Source organism: Haliotis asinina, chromosome 5, assembly GCF_037392515.1.
Source record: "Haliotis asinina isolate JCU_RB_2024 chromosome 5, JCU_Hal_asi_v2, whole genome shotgun sequence".
In the NCBI taxonomy this organism is placed as follows: Eukaryota; Metazoa; Mollusca; class Gastropoda; order Lepetellida; family Haliotidae; genus Haliotis; species Haliotis asinina.
In genome coordinates, this window is record NC_090284.1 from 61,390,832 (window position 1) to 61,413,043 (window position 22,212).

At 40.0% G+C, this 22,212-nt stretch overlaps 1 protein-coding gene across 1 annotated transcript; it reads left to right on the forward strand.

The window, feature by feature from the left end:
• Window positions 1-578: 578 nt before the first annotated feature.
• LOC137284991 (achacin-like) lies at window positions 579-20,103 on the forward strand. The gene is made up of 8 exons (XM_067817092.1): window positions 579-657; window positions 3,687-3,834; window positions 4,160-4,201; window positions 16,087-16,489; window positions 16,714-16,824; window positions 17,459-17,686; window positions 17,881-17,995; window positions 18,168-20,103. Exons 2-8 carry the CDS (start codon window positions 3,717-3,719, stop codon window positions 18,852-18,854), a joined length of 1,704 nt encoding a protein of 567 aa, XP_067673193.1. The 5' UTR covers window positions 579-657; window positions 3,687-3,716; the 3' UTR covers window positions 18,855-20,103.
• The last annotated feature ends 2,109 nt before the right edge of the window (window positions 20,104-22,212 follow it).

Sequence of the window (22,212 nt, forward strand, 5' to 3'; positions counted from 1 at the left end):
ATTGTTTTGAAAATACGTCTGACGTCTTCCGTCAGTAACTTTGTACACAAAACTATGTCATCCCCTCTACACAGCATTTATGTATGTGGTATTAAATTGGTAATGCGATTTACTACCAAAATTGTCCTTTCAATGGTGCTAGACCTCAAGAACAATCTGATGGATGCACATGGATGCACAGAACAATTATCATGCAGTATTTTGAGAGACATGGAGAGAACATTTCCAAATTTGACCCTTCCAGGCGAGATGCAAATACCTTTTTTCGTGTTATATATGTGTATATATATATATATGTGTGTGTGTGTGTGTGTGTGTGTGTGTGTGTGTGTGTGTGTGTGTGTATCTTTATACAGAAGAAACGTATAAAAACACAGTATTTTTTAATGCAAAACTATAACCTTATGTAGGATAAAGTGACACTTAATTTGAATTCACATACACCCATATTTAAACACGTGTTGGTTGCTGTGACACGAGAATAGGCTACTAAGCTGATATCATGTCAATATATGCTACAGGGGCATTTAAACGATGTTTTCTTTACACACAATAGCCTACCTGTTGGCGCACCTTGCATTGAAGTCTTGACATTTAATGCATACAGTGTGTGCTCGACTTCACTCGGAGATACAGGGAAGTTTTCTACTCTTACAGGTATATTGACTGCTTTTTTTCGCTCAGTGTGAGATTTGTTTTAAAACGCATAATTGTCCGTGTTACAGTATTCTAAAATCACATTAACGATATTTGTACATTGGTTTAGTGTTGTCTATTTCTGTGTTTGCAATAATGTGCATATTTCACGCATTTCCTCTTTGGAACATAAGATGTTCAAGGTACACTTGAAAGTAAACCGACATGAACTCACGAAACCCAGCAGAATGGTAAGACGTATACACAAAATACTTTGGCACGAGATCTTCTGTACCACAGACACCTGGTTTGGCATTCAAATATTTAACTCATATATGCACAGGCTCTAAGATTTTCATTATACTTTCACTTGTGCGCTTGATTCTTTTGGCAATCAATGAAAGGAACAATTTTCCCTACCTTTTTACATCGCAAAATTTCACAGATGGGTACAGGAATATTTTCCAGTTTGGGGAGGTGCATTCACACACACGATAATATGGCTGCACCGGTTTATGCATCGGGCCGGGTGAGAGTGAAGGGTTTTGACTATGTATTTCTTGGTATGTCATGGTACATACTGTATGGCGAAAATATAAATGAATGACTTAGTTCACATGATCAAATAGTACATCAGAAAAGTTTTTAGAAGTTGTGAACTACCTCTTGTTTGTGCTGTTTCTGAAACGCGGGGACATAACTGGATGAAGACGAATGCCTGGCAACACATTTGTCAACACAATTTTGGTGATATCAGCTCTCTTTGTCGAAAACTTTTCACCTTCCTTCAAACGATGAACAGTAGACCCTGAAATTTTATTCTTTGTACCATGTTCCACACCTTTGAAATGGAGGGCATGAATATATTTTCGAAACATAGTTTCTCCAAGAATGACGCCTATTCTGTTTCACTGAGCTTCGAGCCTTGTTATTTAAGAATTTTACTTTTTTTTCAAATTTTGCACGTTAGTGTGTCATCGAAATTACTTTTTCGGCATTCTGCCTCCACTTCATGGCCTGTTTGCATTCGTTAATGAACCATGGTTTACAAATATGTGGAGTAGCAGAGGACCGTGGAATTTTGTTTTGTCAGTAGTGTCCTTGGGGATATCCAAAATGGTTTATATAGGATTCGTATTGGGGATGAAAAGTTCATGTTTCGAGGGTTCAGTACATATAATCTTTTACTACTATCCCGTGGATGATACTGCAGAGTAGTCTTTTTACAGCAACATTACACAAGTGTAATACCGCCAGACGTAAAACGTCATCATGATTCACAGTTATGACGTCACAATGTGAATGTCGCTGTCCCAATGGTACTAGACCTTTCTTGACTCTTGGAAAGCTGAGAGTCTTCACACTGAAGGCAGTGAAGCCGCAGTTTCTGTTGATTGGCGTTGGAGAGTAATAAATAGAATACGAAACTCGCTTCCGTGAAATACCATTTTTATTAAACTCGTGAAAGATTTAGTATCGAATACTAAATCCTTAACTCTTTTAATAAAAATGGCATTACACGGAAGATCGTTTAGTATCCTCTATATGTAATGACCAATCAGCCTTGATATAGGTCCTCCGTTAAAAGGGAGGATCATCACAAGGTTTGTTTAGTTTTAAAAATGGTGGAGAAGTGATCACTCCCACCTATGTCATCATGGCTCCGCTATTCATATTCATTATACAAGGTTAGAATGTTTGAGTGCCAGATCGAGGGCAGACTGTGTTCCAGTTGCAGGGTGTCGTTCAGTGTTTGATTCACCTTACAGAGATAATTTTCTGAAAGAGCTTCGTCAAGGATTTTACCTTTATTGTTTCGAGGACCCTTCAGCAAAGCTGGTTGTGTCCGCTGAGATCGTCCATGCTGACACATGGTTCGGAAAGTTTATCATACTGAGCCTAACCAATTACCTAAATAGCGTATACTAATCTGTTTATGCTTCCATTTTACCGAGGATATTTGGGAGGAAAGTTTAGTATGGAAAAGTGCAAACCATTTTCATTTTTCTGACTGAACAACGACATATATTTAAGTGCATTCTAATGAAGATAGTTGGAACCAAGAAAGAAACATCTGAACTCAAACTTGCCGAATTGAGATGCCTTGTCACTGGAGGTCGCCATGCTTAAAGGGACGTCCGTCTACAAGTAATGTGCCTACTAATAGTTCAACCGTCAAAACAATTGCCCATCGTTATTCATATCCACATGCTAGTCTCTGTCTTGAAAAATAAGAGAAAAAATGCTTCTTTGAAGTGCTCTTTCCAAAAACGGGACAATATGCATAAATGGGTTAAGATTTTTAAATTACACTACTATTGGATCCTATGCCAAATAAAGATAAAGAAAGAGTATAAAGGAACAATGGGAGTATAAATGTGCATGAAGGGCACGCGCTAAGCAATTACTTAAAGGCAGTATTGCGAGACAGGGGTGTTAAACTCAAAATAAGTTGATTGGTGCTGACTGGATGTTGAGGTATTGGGATAGGGATTTACATATTAGCCTTCTAAGGGAAGCAAACACTGAAACTATATCATATGAGCATCCTGACACTTAGACTAACAGAACTCATACAGAGCATCCTTATGAATGGAAATCGCATTTAAGAAGGCTTCAAGAAAAGAATGGTTCCAACTGGAGTGATTTCATCTGGAGTAGAATGTAATGTGTACTTGATCCACAACTGTTCCTGCAAATGATTACGTTTATGTAAAACATAGTAATGTTAGACAGAAAGTATCCCATTCTCCAGGTACGCTTTGTCTGTTGGAGTGATGATAAAACAAGAAACAATTCCTTTTACAAAAAAGATTGATGACTGTCCTCTGATGTGGAAGTACGTCATCTGAATTAAATAAAGGAATGTTGCCGAGTTCAACTCCGAGAAAACAGAAGTATCTCATTCTCCCGCTACTTCTTTGTATGTTGAAGGTGTGATAAAACAAGAAACAATTCCTTTCATTGAAAGACATAAACGACGCCTGATGTGAAAGCATATCATCTGAATTAAACGTAAGAATTGTCTCGTCTGAATTTCATACTTCCAGGACAAGGCGTGTGTTCAACAATTGTGTTAGATGGCATCAAAAGAACGCTTCCTGGAGCGACGTGTCGGCTCATGTCGGATGATAGATATCCTAATGGCAGTGACACTTGGGGTAACAACTATCATTGCAATCATACTGATTGCCGCAGGTATGAAGTAATATGATCAGCCGCCATGTTAATAGCCTCAGGCATGCCTTCACTCGATATGCAGTTATAATGACATCGTCATGTAGGTCGTCACATAATCGCCCTCTGATAGTTATTGATATCTAAAGTTCATGACGTAAAGTTAGATTGTAACCCACCAATCCGCGTTGAATACATATTTTAACGACTTTAGCACCACCTGTACATGTCAGGATGAAATAGCGTTTGTTCCCTCTTATATTTTAATTTAACGTTCACACCTTCTCTACATCCCTGTCAAAGAAAATATAAGTCATTTAACGACCAATTTCTTGTGTGATTACAGTAACTACATCTGTTGCAACACCGCCCAAGGAAGCTTATACAGGTAAGCTTTCCTCTTCCTGAATATGCATGTTTGTAACGTATATTTCGACATGTGTGATTCTTTGGGGTTTGGAAACAAACATACCTTATCAAGTTGGCGTTGTCTGTTGTAACCCGGGGTATTCAGCACGATATCGTCCATTTTGAATTTATAATGAGACACCTGGACACCTGGTGTGTCTATTTTCAGACCATGAGTCACTCCTCTCTATTGTATGTTGTTGAGATCTGTTGTGTGCACAACTGGTGTGCCTGTTTTTAGAATATAATGTACCTCCACACATTGGTGCAAACAACATCTAAGGGAGAACAACTTACCCTCATGGCATTCATATCCAATGTATACAGCAGCATGGTTTCACTTAGAATAGTTCCATGAAATATCCAGGTATGTCCAGTATATATAACATGCTTAGAGGAGTTGGGACAAGTAACCCATTCATGTGAAGAAACAGATTAGGTATGACTGTACTCCAACAATGAATGACTCATTTGCCCACCCGTAAGTCCGACCTACAGCCATTCAAAGCTATGTTTACGATCCCCTCTCCCGCCCAAGCATGAAGATTAAGACAATAAAGTGTATAATGAAAATATTAACTTCCCGAGTGTCCGTGTTAAACCTGGTTTCTTTCTTTTAATGTGTGACAGCATTCTGCCATAACATTGCCTTTCAATGAACCGTGAAGCATGACGGCCCTCGTGCTCAAGCATTCGTGAAACCAGGTCATAGATCACATCCCGGGCTGCCAGGGTACCAGGGCGTACCAGGGTGTCATATTGAATGTTAAGACTTGCACAACCAAAACAAAAAACAAAAACAAAAAATAACAAGCTCAGTGCATTGGGAATACACAATACCTTTACACAAACTACTTGTACAATCCTACACCCAAAAAACATACACTCATTAGCAAACAGTAGGGATATACAAAATACTCCCAGCTTGAATAAACACATACATATGTACATGATATACACTATTCATGCGAAAATTATGCTCTAAACTAGTACTTTTACAGTCGTCCTGGGTGCTATATAACAACATCGTTAAAGGCATGGAGACCATGAAAACAACGTGCTTGAAATGCTGTTATACAATGCATAGATCGTCCAAAGTTTAAACAATCCACAGTACATCCATCACATTTGTGTATTATAATCCATGAAGTCGCAGAGTAACACGTCGCACAACCCACGCCTCTGCCCTCTCACTCAGACAAACACCCCCGTGCCCTTTAAGGACACACGTGTCTCAGGCTAAAAACCGGTTCTGTCAAACCTGTGTACACACGCTCCTTTCAAAACGGACACACAACCCGAACGGCTACATATCCCGAACAGTTGCCCACATGTTGAAATGATGCGATATTTTAAGTGAATGAATATAATATTTACAGGTCACTACATAGTACAAATGAACTGAAACAGTAATGGCGTTTTAACTGCAAGTTTTAACTTTTATGACTGATTATAGTATGAGGTTGTATGAGCAGGTTGAGAACATAGGGTTCACATTGGTGTTAAGAAGTGAGTTGTATGCCGCACTCAGCAATATTGCAGTTTTTGTCTGAAGCAGACAACCAACAGTATGAGCATCTGAAACTGATGTGTAATCCAAGCCAATTTTGCCATGCGTCGTCTGTATCATAAGTGGTGTGTGGTGTGTGGTGTGTGGTGTGTGGTGTGTGGTGTGTGGTGTGTGGTGGTGTAGTATGAGCAGTGAACTGAAAACTCATGTGTCAGCCAAGCCAATAATACCATGAATCGCCTCTTGTGATAAGCATGCATGGATTCATTCATTCATTCTAATCTTCAAATACAATATTGTATTAGAACAATGCATTAAGAAACACAAAAGATATATAGATTTCATGGTTTATTAGCTCCGTTTTCAAATGAGTAAAACTGTGGGATAGAAGCACGCCTAATAGTCTACTGTACATGTCATTGTCCTTCATCATCATCCTGTCCTTCGCTCTCTGTCTCAGATAGGATGTCTGTATCATCATCATCATCATCATCATCATCATCTTCATCAGTCAACCCTTCCACCCACGCCTTGTATTTGTACAATTTGGAAAACACATCATCATACATATTATTGCTATCTTTTACTTCTGTTAATGTTCCTTGTGTCTTTGGACCCCACTGCATATGATACACATAAGTAATAAAGCGAGCATACGTCTCCTTAAACGTGATCCAGGTTATTTTTTTCAGTCTGGTTTGGATCGCGTCCTCACTAAAACCTCTCTTCATGTACAGCTGACGTTTCTCGTTCGGTACATGTCTATTCAGCTCACGCGTACATGAATACATTTGCCGGATACCTTGCTCTTCGAGATCAGTCATGTTACTTTTCCTGTTGTTGACATTGCTTAATGATTCATCATCATCTTAATCATCCTGTTCCATTTCAGGACATTGCTCGTCGTGTAAATGTCGTTGTAAGTTATGGTTACTGCTAAACACTTGACCACAACACTCACATTCTGACAGAGGACGTGGTCTCTTCACATCATCCTCCCATTTCCTTTTAAGTTGGGGTATTCCAGGAGGGACTTGGGACTTTTCGGGACACCGGTTTCGCCTGTGTTTTTTGCAAATAAGAAGGATCTTGAAACATGAGTCCGCAGTCATCACAAGATGGCATGACTGACAGCGGTTCTTCAGACGGCTGCTCACGATGAACGTTGAAGCCTTACTGAATCGTCCTGGCATGGAGGTTTCCTTTTAAACTGAATGCATTAGGACAAAGTCGCAAATGGGGAGGTGTTTGGGGTTTTAGATCAACCAGCAAGTGCCTGTAAGGCTTCTGGGTAGCCATAAAAATGGCCTGTGTTACCCGGATACATTTACCTCGCCAAAGTCATGATGGGTTGTGTATCAATAGGATTATTGAACAGAAGTAGATAATGACAATTTCTTCGTTGTGTGGGATCCTTACTGTAATACAAGTTTTGGTTCAAGGCAATGACAGAGAGATTCCGATGATGACTTCCTTCCGTAAAAAGATTGGTAATGGACATTGCTGTGGACATTAAGTCATCAAGCACAACGACATTCACCACATTAGGGTTCAGAAACTCATCCCTTTCCAGGTCAGTAGGGGCACCCGTGGCGAGCCACCTCCTCGTGGTGGGTGCTGGATAACGCTAAGAGCTCGCCGACACCCCCGTAGTGAACCCGGGGGGATATTTGGTCCACCAACCCGTTTGCCGTGGGTTGCGGCCCTGTGTCGGCAGAGAAAGGGATCCTGGTGGTTGAGGGCAATAGGGGGCTGTAACCGTGTTCCTGTTGCTCAATACACCACTTTGGCCCTGACTTCGGCTAGACGGGTGGTTGAATGGGCCCGGTTCAACCAATCGGCTTGTCATGCAGAGCCCTGAGCACTAAATTTCATTGCTCGATCATTGTTTGGCTTGGTATTAATTTCAACAGAATATTTAGATATACATATATACATATGCTATGATACATGTGGTTTCTTTTTAAATTGAGAAAATTTGCCTAGATGCCAGTGTCAGAAGGCGGTGGCTCATGGGGCAATCTGGTAGAATTATTAATTATTAATTTTTCTGCTGGAGTATATCATCCGGGTATCCTTGGTGCTGCAAGTAGGAAACCCACCTGCAATTAGCATTGTCCTTGTGATACTCCGTGGTGGGTGGGGAGCCCGGATGATGAATCAAAATAATATTACCATGGACTACCAAACCCCTACAAAAAAACCCAAACGTCAGCTCGACAATGATAATGAACAGAGGCCATCCAACTCAACAGACAATTGGCCACGTTTCCTGGTTCTCAATACTGTAGACAAGACTGAAACTAAACCCTTTTGTAATCTCTAAGGGCATATATGGCATTGCAGGTGAGGTGAAGAATATAAAACGTTTGCGTTCAGGATCTTTTCTGATTGAATGCAGCAGGAAATAACAAGCCACTAACTTGATGAATACAGAAACGTTTGCTGGAATCCAGGTTTCAGTTACTGAACACAGAACACTGAACAGCAGCAAAGGTATCATTAGAGACAGGGATCGCTTGATGGCCGAAATGTCAGAACTGGACATCGTTTCTGAAATGAAGGATCAGGGAGTCACATATGTCAAGAGATTCACCACCCACAAAAATAATGATGTCATTCCATCAAATACGTACCTCTTTTCCTTCTCTTCACCAAATCCTCCTAAGGGTGTCAAGGTTGGTAACTGCACTATGTCAGTTGATGTTTACATTCCAAATCCTTTGCGATGTTTCAGATGCCAAAAATATGGTCATGGTGTCAACACGTGCACAAAGCCAATAACATGTGCTCACTGTAGCGAGACTTCACACGTAACTGAAGATTGTGAAAGTACGTTAAAAAAATGCACAAACTGTTCCAGTAATCATTCATCCTTTTCCAAAGACTGTACAGTATGGGAAAAACAAATGGAAATCAACAAAGTTAAATTTACTCAAAATATTAGCTTCGCTGATGCTAAAAAGATTGTTGAATCAACAATACCCAATGTTTCATATGCATCAGTCATTAAGACTCCGTCTGAAAGTTTGTCAAGAGTAAATTCGGCAGTCACAAGTTTTTCCATAGAGTGTCAAACAGATTTGACTTGGGTAACAGCTGACACCCCTCACCTTCTTATATCTGAAACAGTCTACTCAGACTTCAGAACCATGTATAAACAGTCAGATTCAAGTTCAGGATGAATCACAGTCATTGCCTCAGTCCACTCAGAAGACTCGTCCAGAAACAAGTTCAAAGAAAACAGTTAAAAATACAGTCAAGACTAGGGCAGAAACAGTGAAAAAAGGTGTCAGAGTTTCAAAGGGTTCGGAGAACCATCCTCAATTATTTAACAAATATGGTTCATTGGAGGACATGGATGTGTCAGAAAACATCCATCCCAGGGCACATAGCTTGTCGCCCTCAAAAAAAGCAAGGGGTAGATCCCCTATCCATCCACCTAAAAGATAAGTCATTTAACTAATATCGTACAGTGGAATTGTAGAGGTCTAAGAACTAATTTCAGTGAACTACAGCTTTTAGTCCAGGATCTCACACCATCCGCATTCTGTTTGAATGAAACACAACTGAAACAGACAGATAATTTTAACTTACGCCAGTTTAACGCCTATCATTCTCTTTCCCCTCCGGGTGATAGGGCCACTGGAGGTTCTACTATTCTTATACGGCAAGATGTTATTCATAGCCCTGTTATACTAAACACTAATCTCCAAGCTGTTGCAGTGCGACTGACTCTGGGTGTAGCATTTACACTATATTCTCAGTATATTCCGCCTTCTTCAACACTTCAACATACTGACCTTCAATCACTCTATGACCAACTCCCAAAACCATGTGTTATTATGGGTGACCTAAACGGTCACAACCCACTCTGGGGCAGTACTAACACTAACACTAAAGGCAAAATAATTGAAGATTTCATTTCAAATAATGACCTGTGCATATTTAATGATGATTCAAGCACCTATCTGCATCCTGCAACTGGCACTTATTCTTCTCTGGATTTATCTCTTGCTGATTCTAACCTCCTCAATGAATTTGACTGGTCAGTTCATAATGACCTTTGTGGAAGTGACCACTTCCCAACTATCCTCTCAGAAATTACTCCATCCGATTCTCCATCGTTTACAAGATGGAACTTTTCGAAGGCTAAGTGGTCTTTATATCAAAGTATGTGTCAATCAAAACTGCGACCTGAATGTTTCAGTGATATAACTGAACCAATTCAAACTTTTGCTGACATTCTAAATATAATAGCTGATGAGTGTATACCAAAGTCCTCTACGACTCCACATGTACGAAAACCGTGGTTCAATGCAAACTGTAGACAGGCCAGAAAAGCGAAGAAAAAAGCAGAACATTATTTTCGCCGTCATCCAACTGTCCATAACCTAGACAAATTCAAAATACTGAATGCAAAGGCGCGTCGTACCTTTAAAGAAAACAAACGACAATAAGTATGGAACATGGTTCAAAGAATTAAAGGTAAAGGTTCAAAATTTGCCGTACGCCATCTCAAAGATGGTGATAATTTAATTACTGACAAATGTCAAATTGCAAATACAATTGGCGCAACTCTTGCCAAAAATTCTTCATCAGCAAATTATGTCCCTGAGTTTCAGAGATATCAGAAACAACAGGAGAAGACAAGCATTCATTTTGAATCGGATAACGGTGAAGACTATAATGAAATGTTTTCATTACATGAGCTATATACTGCTCTTGAACAAGCTCATGGCACAGCAGCGGGTGATGCCAATATTCACTATCAGCTGCTGAAACATTTGCCTGAACCATGTCTGGTCACACTTTTAGATATCTTTGACAAAATATGGACATCTGGAAACTTTCCTCCTTCTTGGCGTAATGCCATTGTAATCCCTATACCCAAACCTGGTAAGGATCATACTGATCTTTCCAATTACAGACCGATCTCTTTAACCAGCTGTGTCTGCAAAACCATGGAACGAATGGTAAATAACAGATTAATTTGATATCTGGAAACCAATAACCTCATTACAAATATTCAGTTTTCGGAAGACTAGAAGTACCATTGATCATTTGGTACGTTTAGAATCCTTTGTCAAAAATGCTATAGTAAATAAGCAACATGCTGTATCGATATTCTTTGATCTCGAGAAAGATCAAATGATACCACCTGGAAGCATGGCATTTTAAAGGATTTACATGATTTTGGGTTGAGAGGTCATTTACCTCATTTTATATCACAGTTTTTAAAAGACAGACAGTTTCAAGTCCGAGTGGGTTCAACCCTGTCTGACCATTATAATCAGGATCAGGGTGTTCCACAAGGCAGTATATTGTCTGTCACATTATTTAGTATTACGATAAACAGTTTATCAAAGGTTTTAAACGATTCCATTGATGGATCACTTTTTGTGGATGATTTTAATATTTCTTGTCGCGGTAAAAATATGCATACTATTGAAAGACAATTGCAGTTGTGTTTAAACAAAATAAATAAATGGTGTCTTGAAATAACAGATTAATTTGATATCTGGAAACCAATAACCTCATTACAAATATTCAGTTTTCGGAAGACTAGAAGTACCATTGATCATTTGGTACGTTTAGAATCCTTTGTCAAAAATGCTATAGTAAATAAGCAACATGCTGTATCGATATTCTTTGATCTCGAGAAAGATCAAATGATACCACCTGGAAGCATGGCATTTTAAAGGATTTACATGATTTTGGGTTGAGAGGTCATTTACCTCATTTTATATCACAGTTTTTAAAAGACAGACAGTTTCAAGTCCGAGTGGGTTCAACCCTGTCTGACCATTATAATCAGGATCAGGGTGTTCCACAAGGCAGTATATTGTCTGTCACATTATTTAGTATTAAGATAAACAGTTTATCAAAGGTTTTAAACGATTCCATTGATGGATCACTTTTTGTGGATGATTTTAATATTTCTTGTCGCGGTAAAAATATGCATACTATTGAAAGACAATTGCAGTTGTGTTTAAACAAAATAAATAAATGGTGTCTTGAAAACGGCTTTACATTTTCTCAGTCTAAAACTAATTGAATACACTTTTGTAGAAAATATAAGCCACATAAGGACCCTGAACTATATTTAAATGGCACTCCCATTAAAGTTGTAAAGGAGGCCAAGTTCTTGGGACTTATTTTCGATTCTCATTTAACCTTCTTACCGCACATTAAATCCCTTAAAGCTAAATGCCTGAAGGCACTTGATTTGTTGAAAGTTGTTTCCAACTCAAAGTGGGGAGGGGATCAAACTACCCTCTTGCACTTATATCGATCACTCGTCCGTTCAAAACTTGATTATGGCTCCATCGTATATGGTGGAGCCTGCAAAAGCAACCTTAACCTTCTTGATTCTATCCACCACCAAGGTCTAAGACTTTGTCTTGGGTCCTTTAGAACCTCCCCTGTTGATAGTCTCTACGTTGAGGCCGATGAACCATCTCTTACACAACGTCGTATAAAACTGTCTTTATAATACATTACTAAATTATATTCTAATGAATCTAACCCTGCCCATAACTGTGTTTTCAATCCGCTTTATGAGGATTTGTATAACAAAAAGTCCTCTCTTGTCCCGCCTCTAGGGCACAAAATTAAACCCTTTCTTTCTTCTGCCGGCATTGAGCTGGAGAATATATCGCCTTCCCGTCTTCTTTCTTCTCCTCCTTGGTAAGACCACAAGTCGACCTAACATTTACTTCATTTAAAAAATCAGAAACGAATGAATTACAATATAAACAAGAATATAATCAATTAAAAACTAAATATAGCAATCATAAACCCTTATTTACAGATGGTTCCAAGGACGGTGGTGCAGTAGCTTGTGCCACTGTCATTGGATCCAGAACAATATCTTCTAGAATTCCAGATAACAGCTCTATTTTTACTGCAGAAGCAAACGCCATATTAACAGCTCTTAAATATATTCAAAGACATCCTAAACGTAAATAATATATAATTTATTCAGACTCTCTTTCTTGTCTTCAGGCGATTAAAAATATTTCTTGTAAACATCCACTTTTAATAGAAATTATTGAATTGTACAATGATCTTGCTACTGGCCAATACGACATTGTCTTTTGTTGGTTACCCAGCCACGTTGGCATTTCTGGTAACACGCTGGCTGACCTTGCTGCTAACGCATCACTCAACAAATTAGAACGTATATCCGTGATCTGATGCAGAAGAAGTGGGACACTCAAGTAGGTATCAATAAATTACATGAAATAAAACCGTATATTGGTTACACCTACTTGGGCTGTCAGTCCAGACTTGAAGAGGTCATTAGGAGACGATGTCGTATTGGTCACACCAGATATACGCATAAATACCTTTTGAAAGGTGAGGATCTTCCATTTTGTATCCCTTGTGATGAAAGAATCACGGTCAAGTATGTCTTGCGTGACTGCGTGGAATATTCCATCACAAGGGATACCTATTTTAAATCACGTAGTATGAAGGACCTTTTTACTAATATCAGTTCTCATTTAATTATTGGATTTTTAAAAGAATTAGATTTATTAAATGAATTGTAAATAGATGTTGTTTTAGTATTGGAAGTTTAAATTGGAAACTGTGCTTGTAAGTGGCTGTATCCTCAAAGGTGGTTGAAGTACCGTAAAACTATTGTCCTCCTGAGAGGGTACGTAAGTCCACAAACATTCAAAGTAAATTCAAACTTTCCGTGTTTTTAATCGTAGAATAAGTGTCTTTTTACTGAATGGCTAGATTTCCCGAATTGCTGACGGCTGAGGGGATGATGTAAATCCAGCTAGGGTCCATGCAGGTAGCAAAGGTACTGTAAGTCCCCATGGTCCCTAGTATGGTGATCTACCTTCAGTTGTTAGCAATCTATAGCCCATTTTTATATTGTATTGTCCTCTATAGGTAAATTGTTTTAGGTATAGTTACTAGGTTTATATTCTGCTGTGTGATATTCTAGTTGTTTTACTGTCCTTCGTTGACAGGTTTTATAATAGGCATATATTTCATTTCAGAATCAAATGTTCTCGTCACAATATGGCTGAGATACTGCCGATGTGACGGTAAATATTAACTGACTCACTCACTCACCCAGGTCTGTAGTAATGCCTTGATGGAATTCAACGTGGGGATAAACACGACTTTGAATGACATTATACAAGGACTGCCATCGTTTGTAGAGCCATAGAATACGTTTGGGATAAGGTTTGATGTTCAATCTTTCTAGAAGCTGCTTCACTAAGTAGGTTTTTCCACAGGAGGTCGGCCCAGAAACAATCATGGTAAACGGCTGTAAGAGTCTAAATTCTTCCTGGGTATTACTTTCTGATGAATGTGGTTGCACTGGCGGCGGCGGCGGCGGCGGTGGTAATTGCGGCGGTGGCGACGGCGATGGATTTCCAAAATCATTAATGTGCTTATGTTTCCTTTGTCTCAGCATAACATCCTTCCTTGAAAACCGTCTCTGACAATCTGGCCATGTTACCTCCATGGCGGTCCGAGTCTAAATGAGTGGCAACCTCTCTGGCAGCTACTTTTATCTAAAAATCTGTTTTCATTTTCTTTCTTGAAACTGCTTCCGTAGTAGTTTCCATTGGCTGGATGAACCTTTGCCTTTCTCTCTTCAACTTTGCTTTAGCCTGTTCTACCACTTGTTGAGTCAGGGTCACGAAATTAATTTTAGGTTGTTCTGAGGTTTCTTTTGGTTTATCTTTCTTCCACTCTGGATCGTACAGTTCCAAAAAGCGATCGACAGACATCTCCTTCACGCATAATGGAGTGATAAGGATCTCCTTTCCGTTCTGCCTAGAGCATGTATAATCGGGTCCATTTTTCAGCATCAGGTACAAAGAGTTTGTATCGTGGATTATTCATGATGAAATACCAAAACAGGAGCAGCTTGAGGTGATGTGTCACTGTCACTGGTGCATGACTAAATGAAGCAAGATTGTCCTCGTGGTCATTTTTATCATATCCATGGCTTGGTATAGTATCACTGTTAGTCATAGCTCTAAGCCAATGCTCTATTGAACAACCAAGTATTTTGAATGGCCTCATCTCTAAGTGCACTGACAAACTGTGGTTTCAAAACAAATGCTACGATAGGCATGTTACTGGAGAAAAGACTCTTCCAAAGGCTGTCTGTCGTCCACCGAGGGTGAACTAATCTTCGTAACACCGCTAGATAGTTATTTCTATCATTTTTCCTCGGGAAATGACTTCTTTCATATCGAGTCACGGGTAATGTTCCTTTTAATAACCTATTGATAATACCATTGAAGGCAAGAATCTGTTCTCTGTTCATGTCTAACGTGTCTTGTCAAATTTCATCAACGTCTTGAAATATTAATATGTCCCTTAAAAATGCGTAATGTTTCAACACGTACCTGGCCATAATTCTAGTCTGATGTCTGATCTCAATGAGTAAACCTCTATTTATACACAGACAACAGATATATTCTCAGACAGTATTTTACATTACAAATCCACATGACTACCCCAACGGGCCATCTCTGTCTGAGGGACTCCCACCAGGGTCAAATAGGGACAGTCTAGAGACCACTTTTCATGTTCGACCCAGGGATCATCATCGACTTCCCAGTTCTTGAGAATGACACCACACTGAACACACTTGCAGGGGTCTCCTCTGAGCAAGTATACAAATCCTGTCTGGGCCATGTGATTAGGACTCTGTTTCATCTGCACTGGCCAAGACTGAAAAGAAATCAGCCGTTCTTGGAACTGTGTTTGAGGTTTGAGAAGAATGCTGTACATACATAGGTACCCATCATCATATTCGGTCTTGCCTGTCTCAAGACCAAGCAATGTCATGGCTTCTATCTCTCCACATTCCTGCAGTGCTTTGCAGAAGAGGGAGTAAGCCTGAGGTCCTCGTCGAGGAAGCATATATAATAAAGTTCGGACCCGATCAAAAGAGAGTTTCTCCATAATGTCCGCTTTCATGAAGACGGTAAGCACACCAAACTGCATCAGTGTGTCGACCAATTCTTCGACGTGCTGTATCGCTTGCACGAGGCCAGAATAATTCTTCCTTAGGGTATCGTGGTGCACGGAATCCATTTTCTGTCTTCAAGGTAAACAGCTACGACTCATGGTCTAAATATAGACACACCAGGTGTCCAGGTGTCTCATTATAAATTCAAAATGGAGGATATCCTGCTGAATACCCCGGGTTACAACAGTTGTATCAGTATCAGAAGAATAGGCACTGGATAAAACCCCACGAACCCCTTAGAGTAATAATCAAACTTCACACTATCTGTATTTCTTATGTTGTTTAAGCCACTAGACTATCCAATCCGTAACGAAATGATATGGTTCAATATTTTCAGATGACACTTCATCTGACGAATGCCTCGATATCGCCGTGATTGGAGGAGGCATCGGGGGCGCCTACACAGGCTGGAGACTGAGGGACAGAGGCCTCTCTGTCTCGGTGTTCGAGTACTCTGACCGAGTTGGTGGCAGGTTATTCACTGCCGAACTGCCTGTAGCTCCAGGTACATACCTTGACTTCGGAGGGATGAGATTAAAGAAGAGAGGCCACCCTATCTTAACCAGAACAGCAACAGAGATTGGTCTCCGAATGATTCCCTTCACCCTCAGATATGGGATTCCAGAGCAGACGATCTGGTACGCTCGTGGCAAGCACATGCGCAATACTGACTTTGGAACAAGTCGCATGCCCTATGACCTTCCCCCAAGTGAAATGAAGGTTCCTGATGTATTGAAATGGTAAGGCATTCAATCTAATTGCAGGTACAGTAATAATCGTAAACGGAATGAAATATTTGTCACTAAAACCGTATGGTATTTTGAAATATTCAAAGATATTCTTTCTGATATAGATATCTATTTTGATGGCTTTCAGCTGAGCTTAACTAATATTTTGTCCTGGTTGGAGAGCCTATATCGCCAGTGCCCATTGATATCATGTCATTATGCTTTTGTCGATACAGGAACATCTTTAACAAGAACCTCATCTTTCTGGACAACTCAACCATGTATCCCACTCAAGATGATGTGTTGAAGATGAGAACCGTGGATGGAACTTTATTGTACAAAATGTCGTAAGTTTATCATATACCCTACAAAGTACGACTTAACGGTGAAGCTCGGTGGTTGTTTGACTGGGTCTGATCGTACCCGACGACTTGGAGCATTGATCTAATCACTGGATTGATTCGTCCAGGGTTGATTATTTACAGGACATCGTCAGACAGCGTTGCTTAAGGTTATACAATGATAAACTAAAAAGTACCACGTACACATTATATCCTTGAATTTAACTATTTCGAAAAGTAATATTCCAAACAATACACTCTTTATATTCTTTATATTCTTTATATTCTAGTCAGAGATAACAATGACTGATGAATACAAGCTAAACAACAAGTGACAGTGTACACATTACATCCTTCAAATGCCTGTTTCTAAAAGTATTATTCCAAACATATTATAGTTACATTAACAAAGCAATGAATTCACGAGACATAAAAGAATCGTAAGGATTTGAAAGCAATCTGCACATGGGACTGCCCCAGAAGAGTAAAGAACATGCAAAAAGTATACTGCATAAGTCCCAATCTCTATTTTGATTTTTAATGTTTATTTTTTCTCGTTGTTGTTGTTGTTGTTGTTGTTGTTACCTTCTTCTTTTTTATTTTGGTATGATAACACTCACTGATTTAACATTCACGCAAGGATTGACAACGTTTATGGACGTTTCGCTAGTCGGGAGGCTTATAGATACATCTCTGAAACAAGTGGATGGGCTGAAACTGTTGGCACTCACGGAGCCCTCGATGGTCCAACAATCTCCTTGTCCTACCCTGTGGCAACAGGGCCACCCGATGAAGTAATGACAATAGATGGAGGAATGGGGAAAGTGCCATTGACTTTGATGGAGAAATTCCTCAATACAAGCACGAGGTAGGTGTGGCTTGTTTCCGTTTTCATGTTTCATAGGGGTTAGACTATTGAACTCTTCATGCATGCCCTGCACGAACATCAATTCACTTATCATTTGGAAGCACGGGTACCCCAATCGTTTTAGGCCCCGCAGACACCAAAACATTTAATTGTAATTTCAAACCACCTCAACTAGACCTTTTTCTATTTTGAAGCCACAAACTCCACTTGAACCACCAACTGATGAAGATAGAGAAGAGACAAGCGGGTGGGTACAACCTCAAATTCAGAAAGACACAGACAACTGACGGAATTACAACTCCAATACAGGTTTGTTTTCTAATACATTTAATACGTTTTCTGTAGTAATGTGCGCATAGCATACACATGAACATGAGCGCCATATAAGCTGACTATTATTATTGTTATAATGCATACAATTTGTAAATCATGACATATTTCTGTTGACCTAGGTGTTAACCAGGTTCTTTGTTCGTTCCAGTTAGGTAACAAAGAAGTGACCAAATGTGCCAGGAAAGTAGTACTTGCTGTCCCTCAGAGATGTATACAAGAGATTGACTTTCTAGAGTTCCAGAACAACCCCGAGATTGTAAGGAACATAGACTCCATCGTTGGCTACCCTGCTGGCAGAATATATCTTGCCTACAATACCACATGGTGGAAGACTGGCAACCCTGGTATCACTCACACCAGGAGTGATCTTCCCAACAGACAGACGTATGACTGGTCCACCGGCACCAACAACGTCTCCATCATCATGGCGTCCTACCACAACGGGGACTTAGCTCACTACTGGCGAGAGCTGAGTCAGTTTGGGACACCGATCCCTGGTAGTCTCCCCGGAGTGAATGCTGTCACAGACGTCGTCAAGAACAGAGTTGAGAAGTACTTAAGTGCCATCTACAACGTCAGCCAATCTGATATTCCCGAAGCTGTTGGAGGCGCAATGATGTTATGGGACAAATATCCTTTCCTCGCTGGATGGGGCGATTTCAAACCCGGATTTGACGACAGAAAGGTTCGCGAAATGTTGTACAAACCATCTCCTTCCGAAGATGTATACCTTGTCACTAATTCATGGGCTAAAGGTGGTCTTCGAGGATGGTCCGAGGGAACGCTTATGGCTGCCGATGTTGTTATCAACAGGTATTTCCAGGACAGGAAGTAATCACGTTTACGTAGATTCCGTTTCTTCTGTCGTGTCAAGAAGTCACTGTTGTGTACCCAGAGGCAAACGTTATTGTGAAACACAAACAGGATACATGACAAGCAGGTTCACGCGTTCAGAAGAGAGTGTGCCAACGTGGTGCATTGATACAGACCAGGCATCCTCGTCTCATTGAGGTCATCAGTGAACGTCCTGGGGAAGGTCCATATTATCATATCTATATCATTAAACGTCAATCCAGGGCGGTTCTCTTGTATAAATGTTAAAGCGGACTTTTGCCTTTTATGATGAATAGAGGTCTGACTTGTGCATTTAAGATTACATTTGGTGGAGATGTTAACATTTATTGGCTGCCCTTTTCTTCAAACAGGTCGTGCTCCTTTCATATTTCTTAGAATTCGAACAATTCCTTTATTCAAGAAATTTTTCCGGTTCTAATTCAAACCTTACTTACAAGATTACCTGTGGAAAATGTCATGTCAATAAACTTTGCCTCTGGGTGTAAAGAAGCAATCGGAATCAAACAGTGCAGCGAGATGGGACGCACTTGGGTGGTGACCTCATTGATGACAATGAAGAGCACGATGATGGCGACTTTCATATATTGTACACTAATCTAAACAGGAAGTATTATCCAGTCTCCACAGTGTGCTACAAGGACACTTTATCACAAAATGACTCGCGGCCTCATGACTGTCTGGTCTTCCAGTGAGTGTGCTCTGCATTAATCATTTTGTGTCCATGTTTAGGTTTGACAAGGAGATTTATACGATATATAGAATCTGGTGTTCTCTCAAACTCAAATTTATTCGGATGGTAGAAATACTGACGACTATACTTGTCGTAAGAGGCCATACTTATTAATTGTTCTCGTCACGATTTGACTGAATAGGGACGGTAAACATTAACTCACTCTCTCACTCACTCCAATCCTGCAGTTAAGGAGGTTGCCTGATTGAGTCCTCCGGGGCCCCACTCCACAAAGCGACAGTATCGCTGCGACAGTTATGTTAAAGTCTGGGAGTTAGGATCATCCTAGCGATACCATTGCGTTGTGGAAAGGGGATTCGAAGACGGTAATTAGTAAAACTGGAGTAAGTGGTCAGTCTACTCTCGTCCTGTGGTGCAGATGCATGACCCAATTTACCACTATATAAGGGCTTGAAAAAATATGTTTCTTTTTCATTTATTTTGTATATTCAGACAGCAACAGCGTTTTACTCACTGATATAAAATACGACCAATTACATCCGCATTCGTAGTTCAAATCAACATTCCCCCGTGAAGGTCCGGGGTAGAGTAGGAATACAGCAACCCAAGCTTGCCATAAACGGCGACTATGCATGTCGTAAGATGCGACTAACAGGATCGACTGGTCAGGTTCGCTGACTTGGATGGCACATATCATCGGTTCCCAATTGATCACATCGCTACTCATACTGTTGATCACTCGATTGTCTGGTCCAGTCTCGATTATTTACAGACCGCCACCATATAGGTGGAATATTTCCGAGTGCAGCATAAAACTAAACTCACTCACTTTAAAGGTTCTACTGATAGACCACGTAGTTCCAGTTATGATGACATTGAAACGCTCATGGGTAGAACAGAAATTTCAAATGAAAATATGTGAAGACAATATTCACTAAACACATTAAGTCAGTATTCATTATATATGTGTTCTTATTTGTATAGGTAGTTTGAACCGAGGCTATGGATCTTCTTTTGGGTTTGTCTCCCTCACTACAGGAATAAAATGTATCACAATTTAATCAAAGGTCGACAATGCAGCATATTTACCATTTGCCATCGTTCCCATTTTTGGATTCCATATAGTCGGTACCGTGAAGATCCGGGTTAGAATTAGTCTTTGTGATAAGAGGTGACCAACGGAATCGGGTTGTCAGGCTCGCTGACTTAGTTGACACATTTCATTGTATCCCAATGGCGTTGAGGAATATTCACTGCATTGCGTAGTCCAGAGTTGACTGGATACAGACGGCCGCCATATAGGGTGCGTTGTTACACACCATAGAGTGCGGTGTTACCAACATACCAACATACCAACCAACTACCGGCCCGTATAGTCGAAGGACATGGTCGGGATTGTTATAAAGGCTCTCATCAGGCTGTTTCTTTCTCTTACTTCACCATTTCTTTCTCTTACTTCAATTGATAAGCATCCCCGTGAGCATGACTAACTCACTGTAGAGGGTGACATGTAAATCAGCTCATCTGACATTGTAATGAATGTTTTGCATTATGCAAAAACACATCTACATTGCTAGGAACACGACCTTGTTGAAATATGCAATGACCAGGTGGCTAAGGGGCTACACACAAACATTGTGCACCAACATGCATATTAAACATTTGCCTGTTTCATAATCTTCTTTTAACTATGGAAGCATAGCAGTGCCACATTCTTAACAAATATCCTCATGGATGACACTTTAGGTATACTAATAATCATGTCGTTATTCAGGCAGTGTTATTGTTAGAAGTAGATGACAGTTCAGATGATCATATCTCATAGTCAGTTGAAGTGTCATCTGCTATACGTTCATTGCGTCCATAGTTAACGAATTTAAAAAGGACTAATAATTTTTCAATTTAAAATTTAATGAATGGCTGTCGTAATACGTTGCGTCATGTAACTCATTACGTTTATTAACTTCTGGCGTTTTACTTACATAAACATGTTAAAACATCATCCTTTTACAGTCTCAGCCTTGTTTTAGTACTTTGTTAGACCTCCTCGCTCAGCAATGCATGCCTGAATACGCCTAGGCACACTACCCATCAAAGTTTGTAGGTAATCGTGTGACAGGGTATCCCAATATTGGACCACCTCGGCCTTCATATCTTCAATATTTCTCAGTCCCTTTTGGTTTATTCTGTCCTTCATGACTCCCCACACATTCTCAATTGGGTTTAGGTCTGGGCTGTAACTGGGCCAGTCTAAAACTTGAACATTTTCGCCCGACAACCACTGTTTTGTGTAGCGCGCAGTGTGTTTTGGGTCATTATCATGCTGGAAAATCCAATCATCTTCATACAATGTTTGTGCTGTCGGAAGAAGGTGACCATTTAGAACGTCAACGTATCTTTCTTTTGTCAAGTTTCCCGTGAAAATACACAATGGCGTCACTCCGCTAGCCGATATGCCACCCCACATGTGAAACTTCGGGCTATGTTTTGGTCGCTGGTAGATAGGTTTGACAGTATCTTTGGTCCAAATTTTCACACAATTAGGGAAAAGCCAAACAGAACTTTCATCCGAAAAGAAAACATTATCCCAATCTTGATTTTCATGAGCCCGACACCAGTTTAAACGTTTTTCCTTTTGTGCATCTTT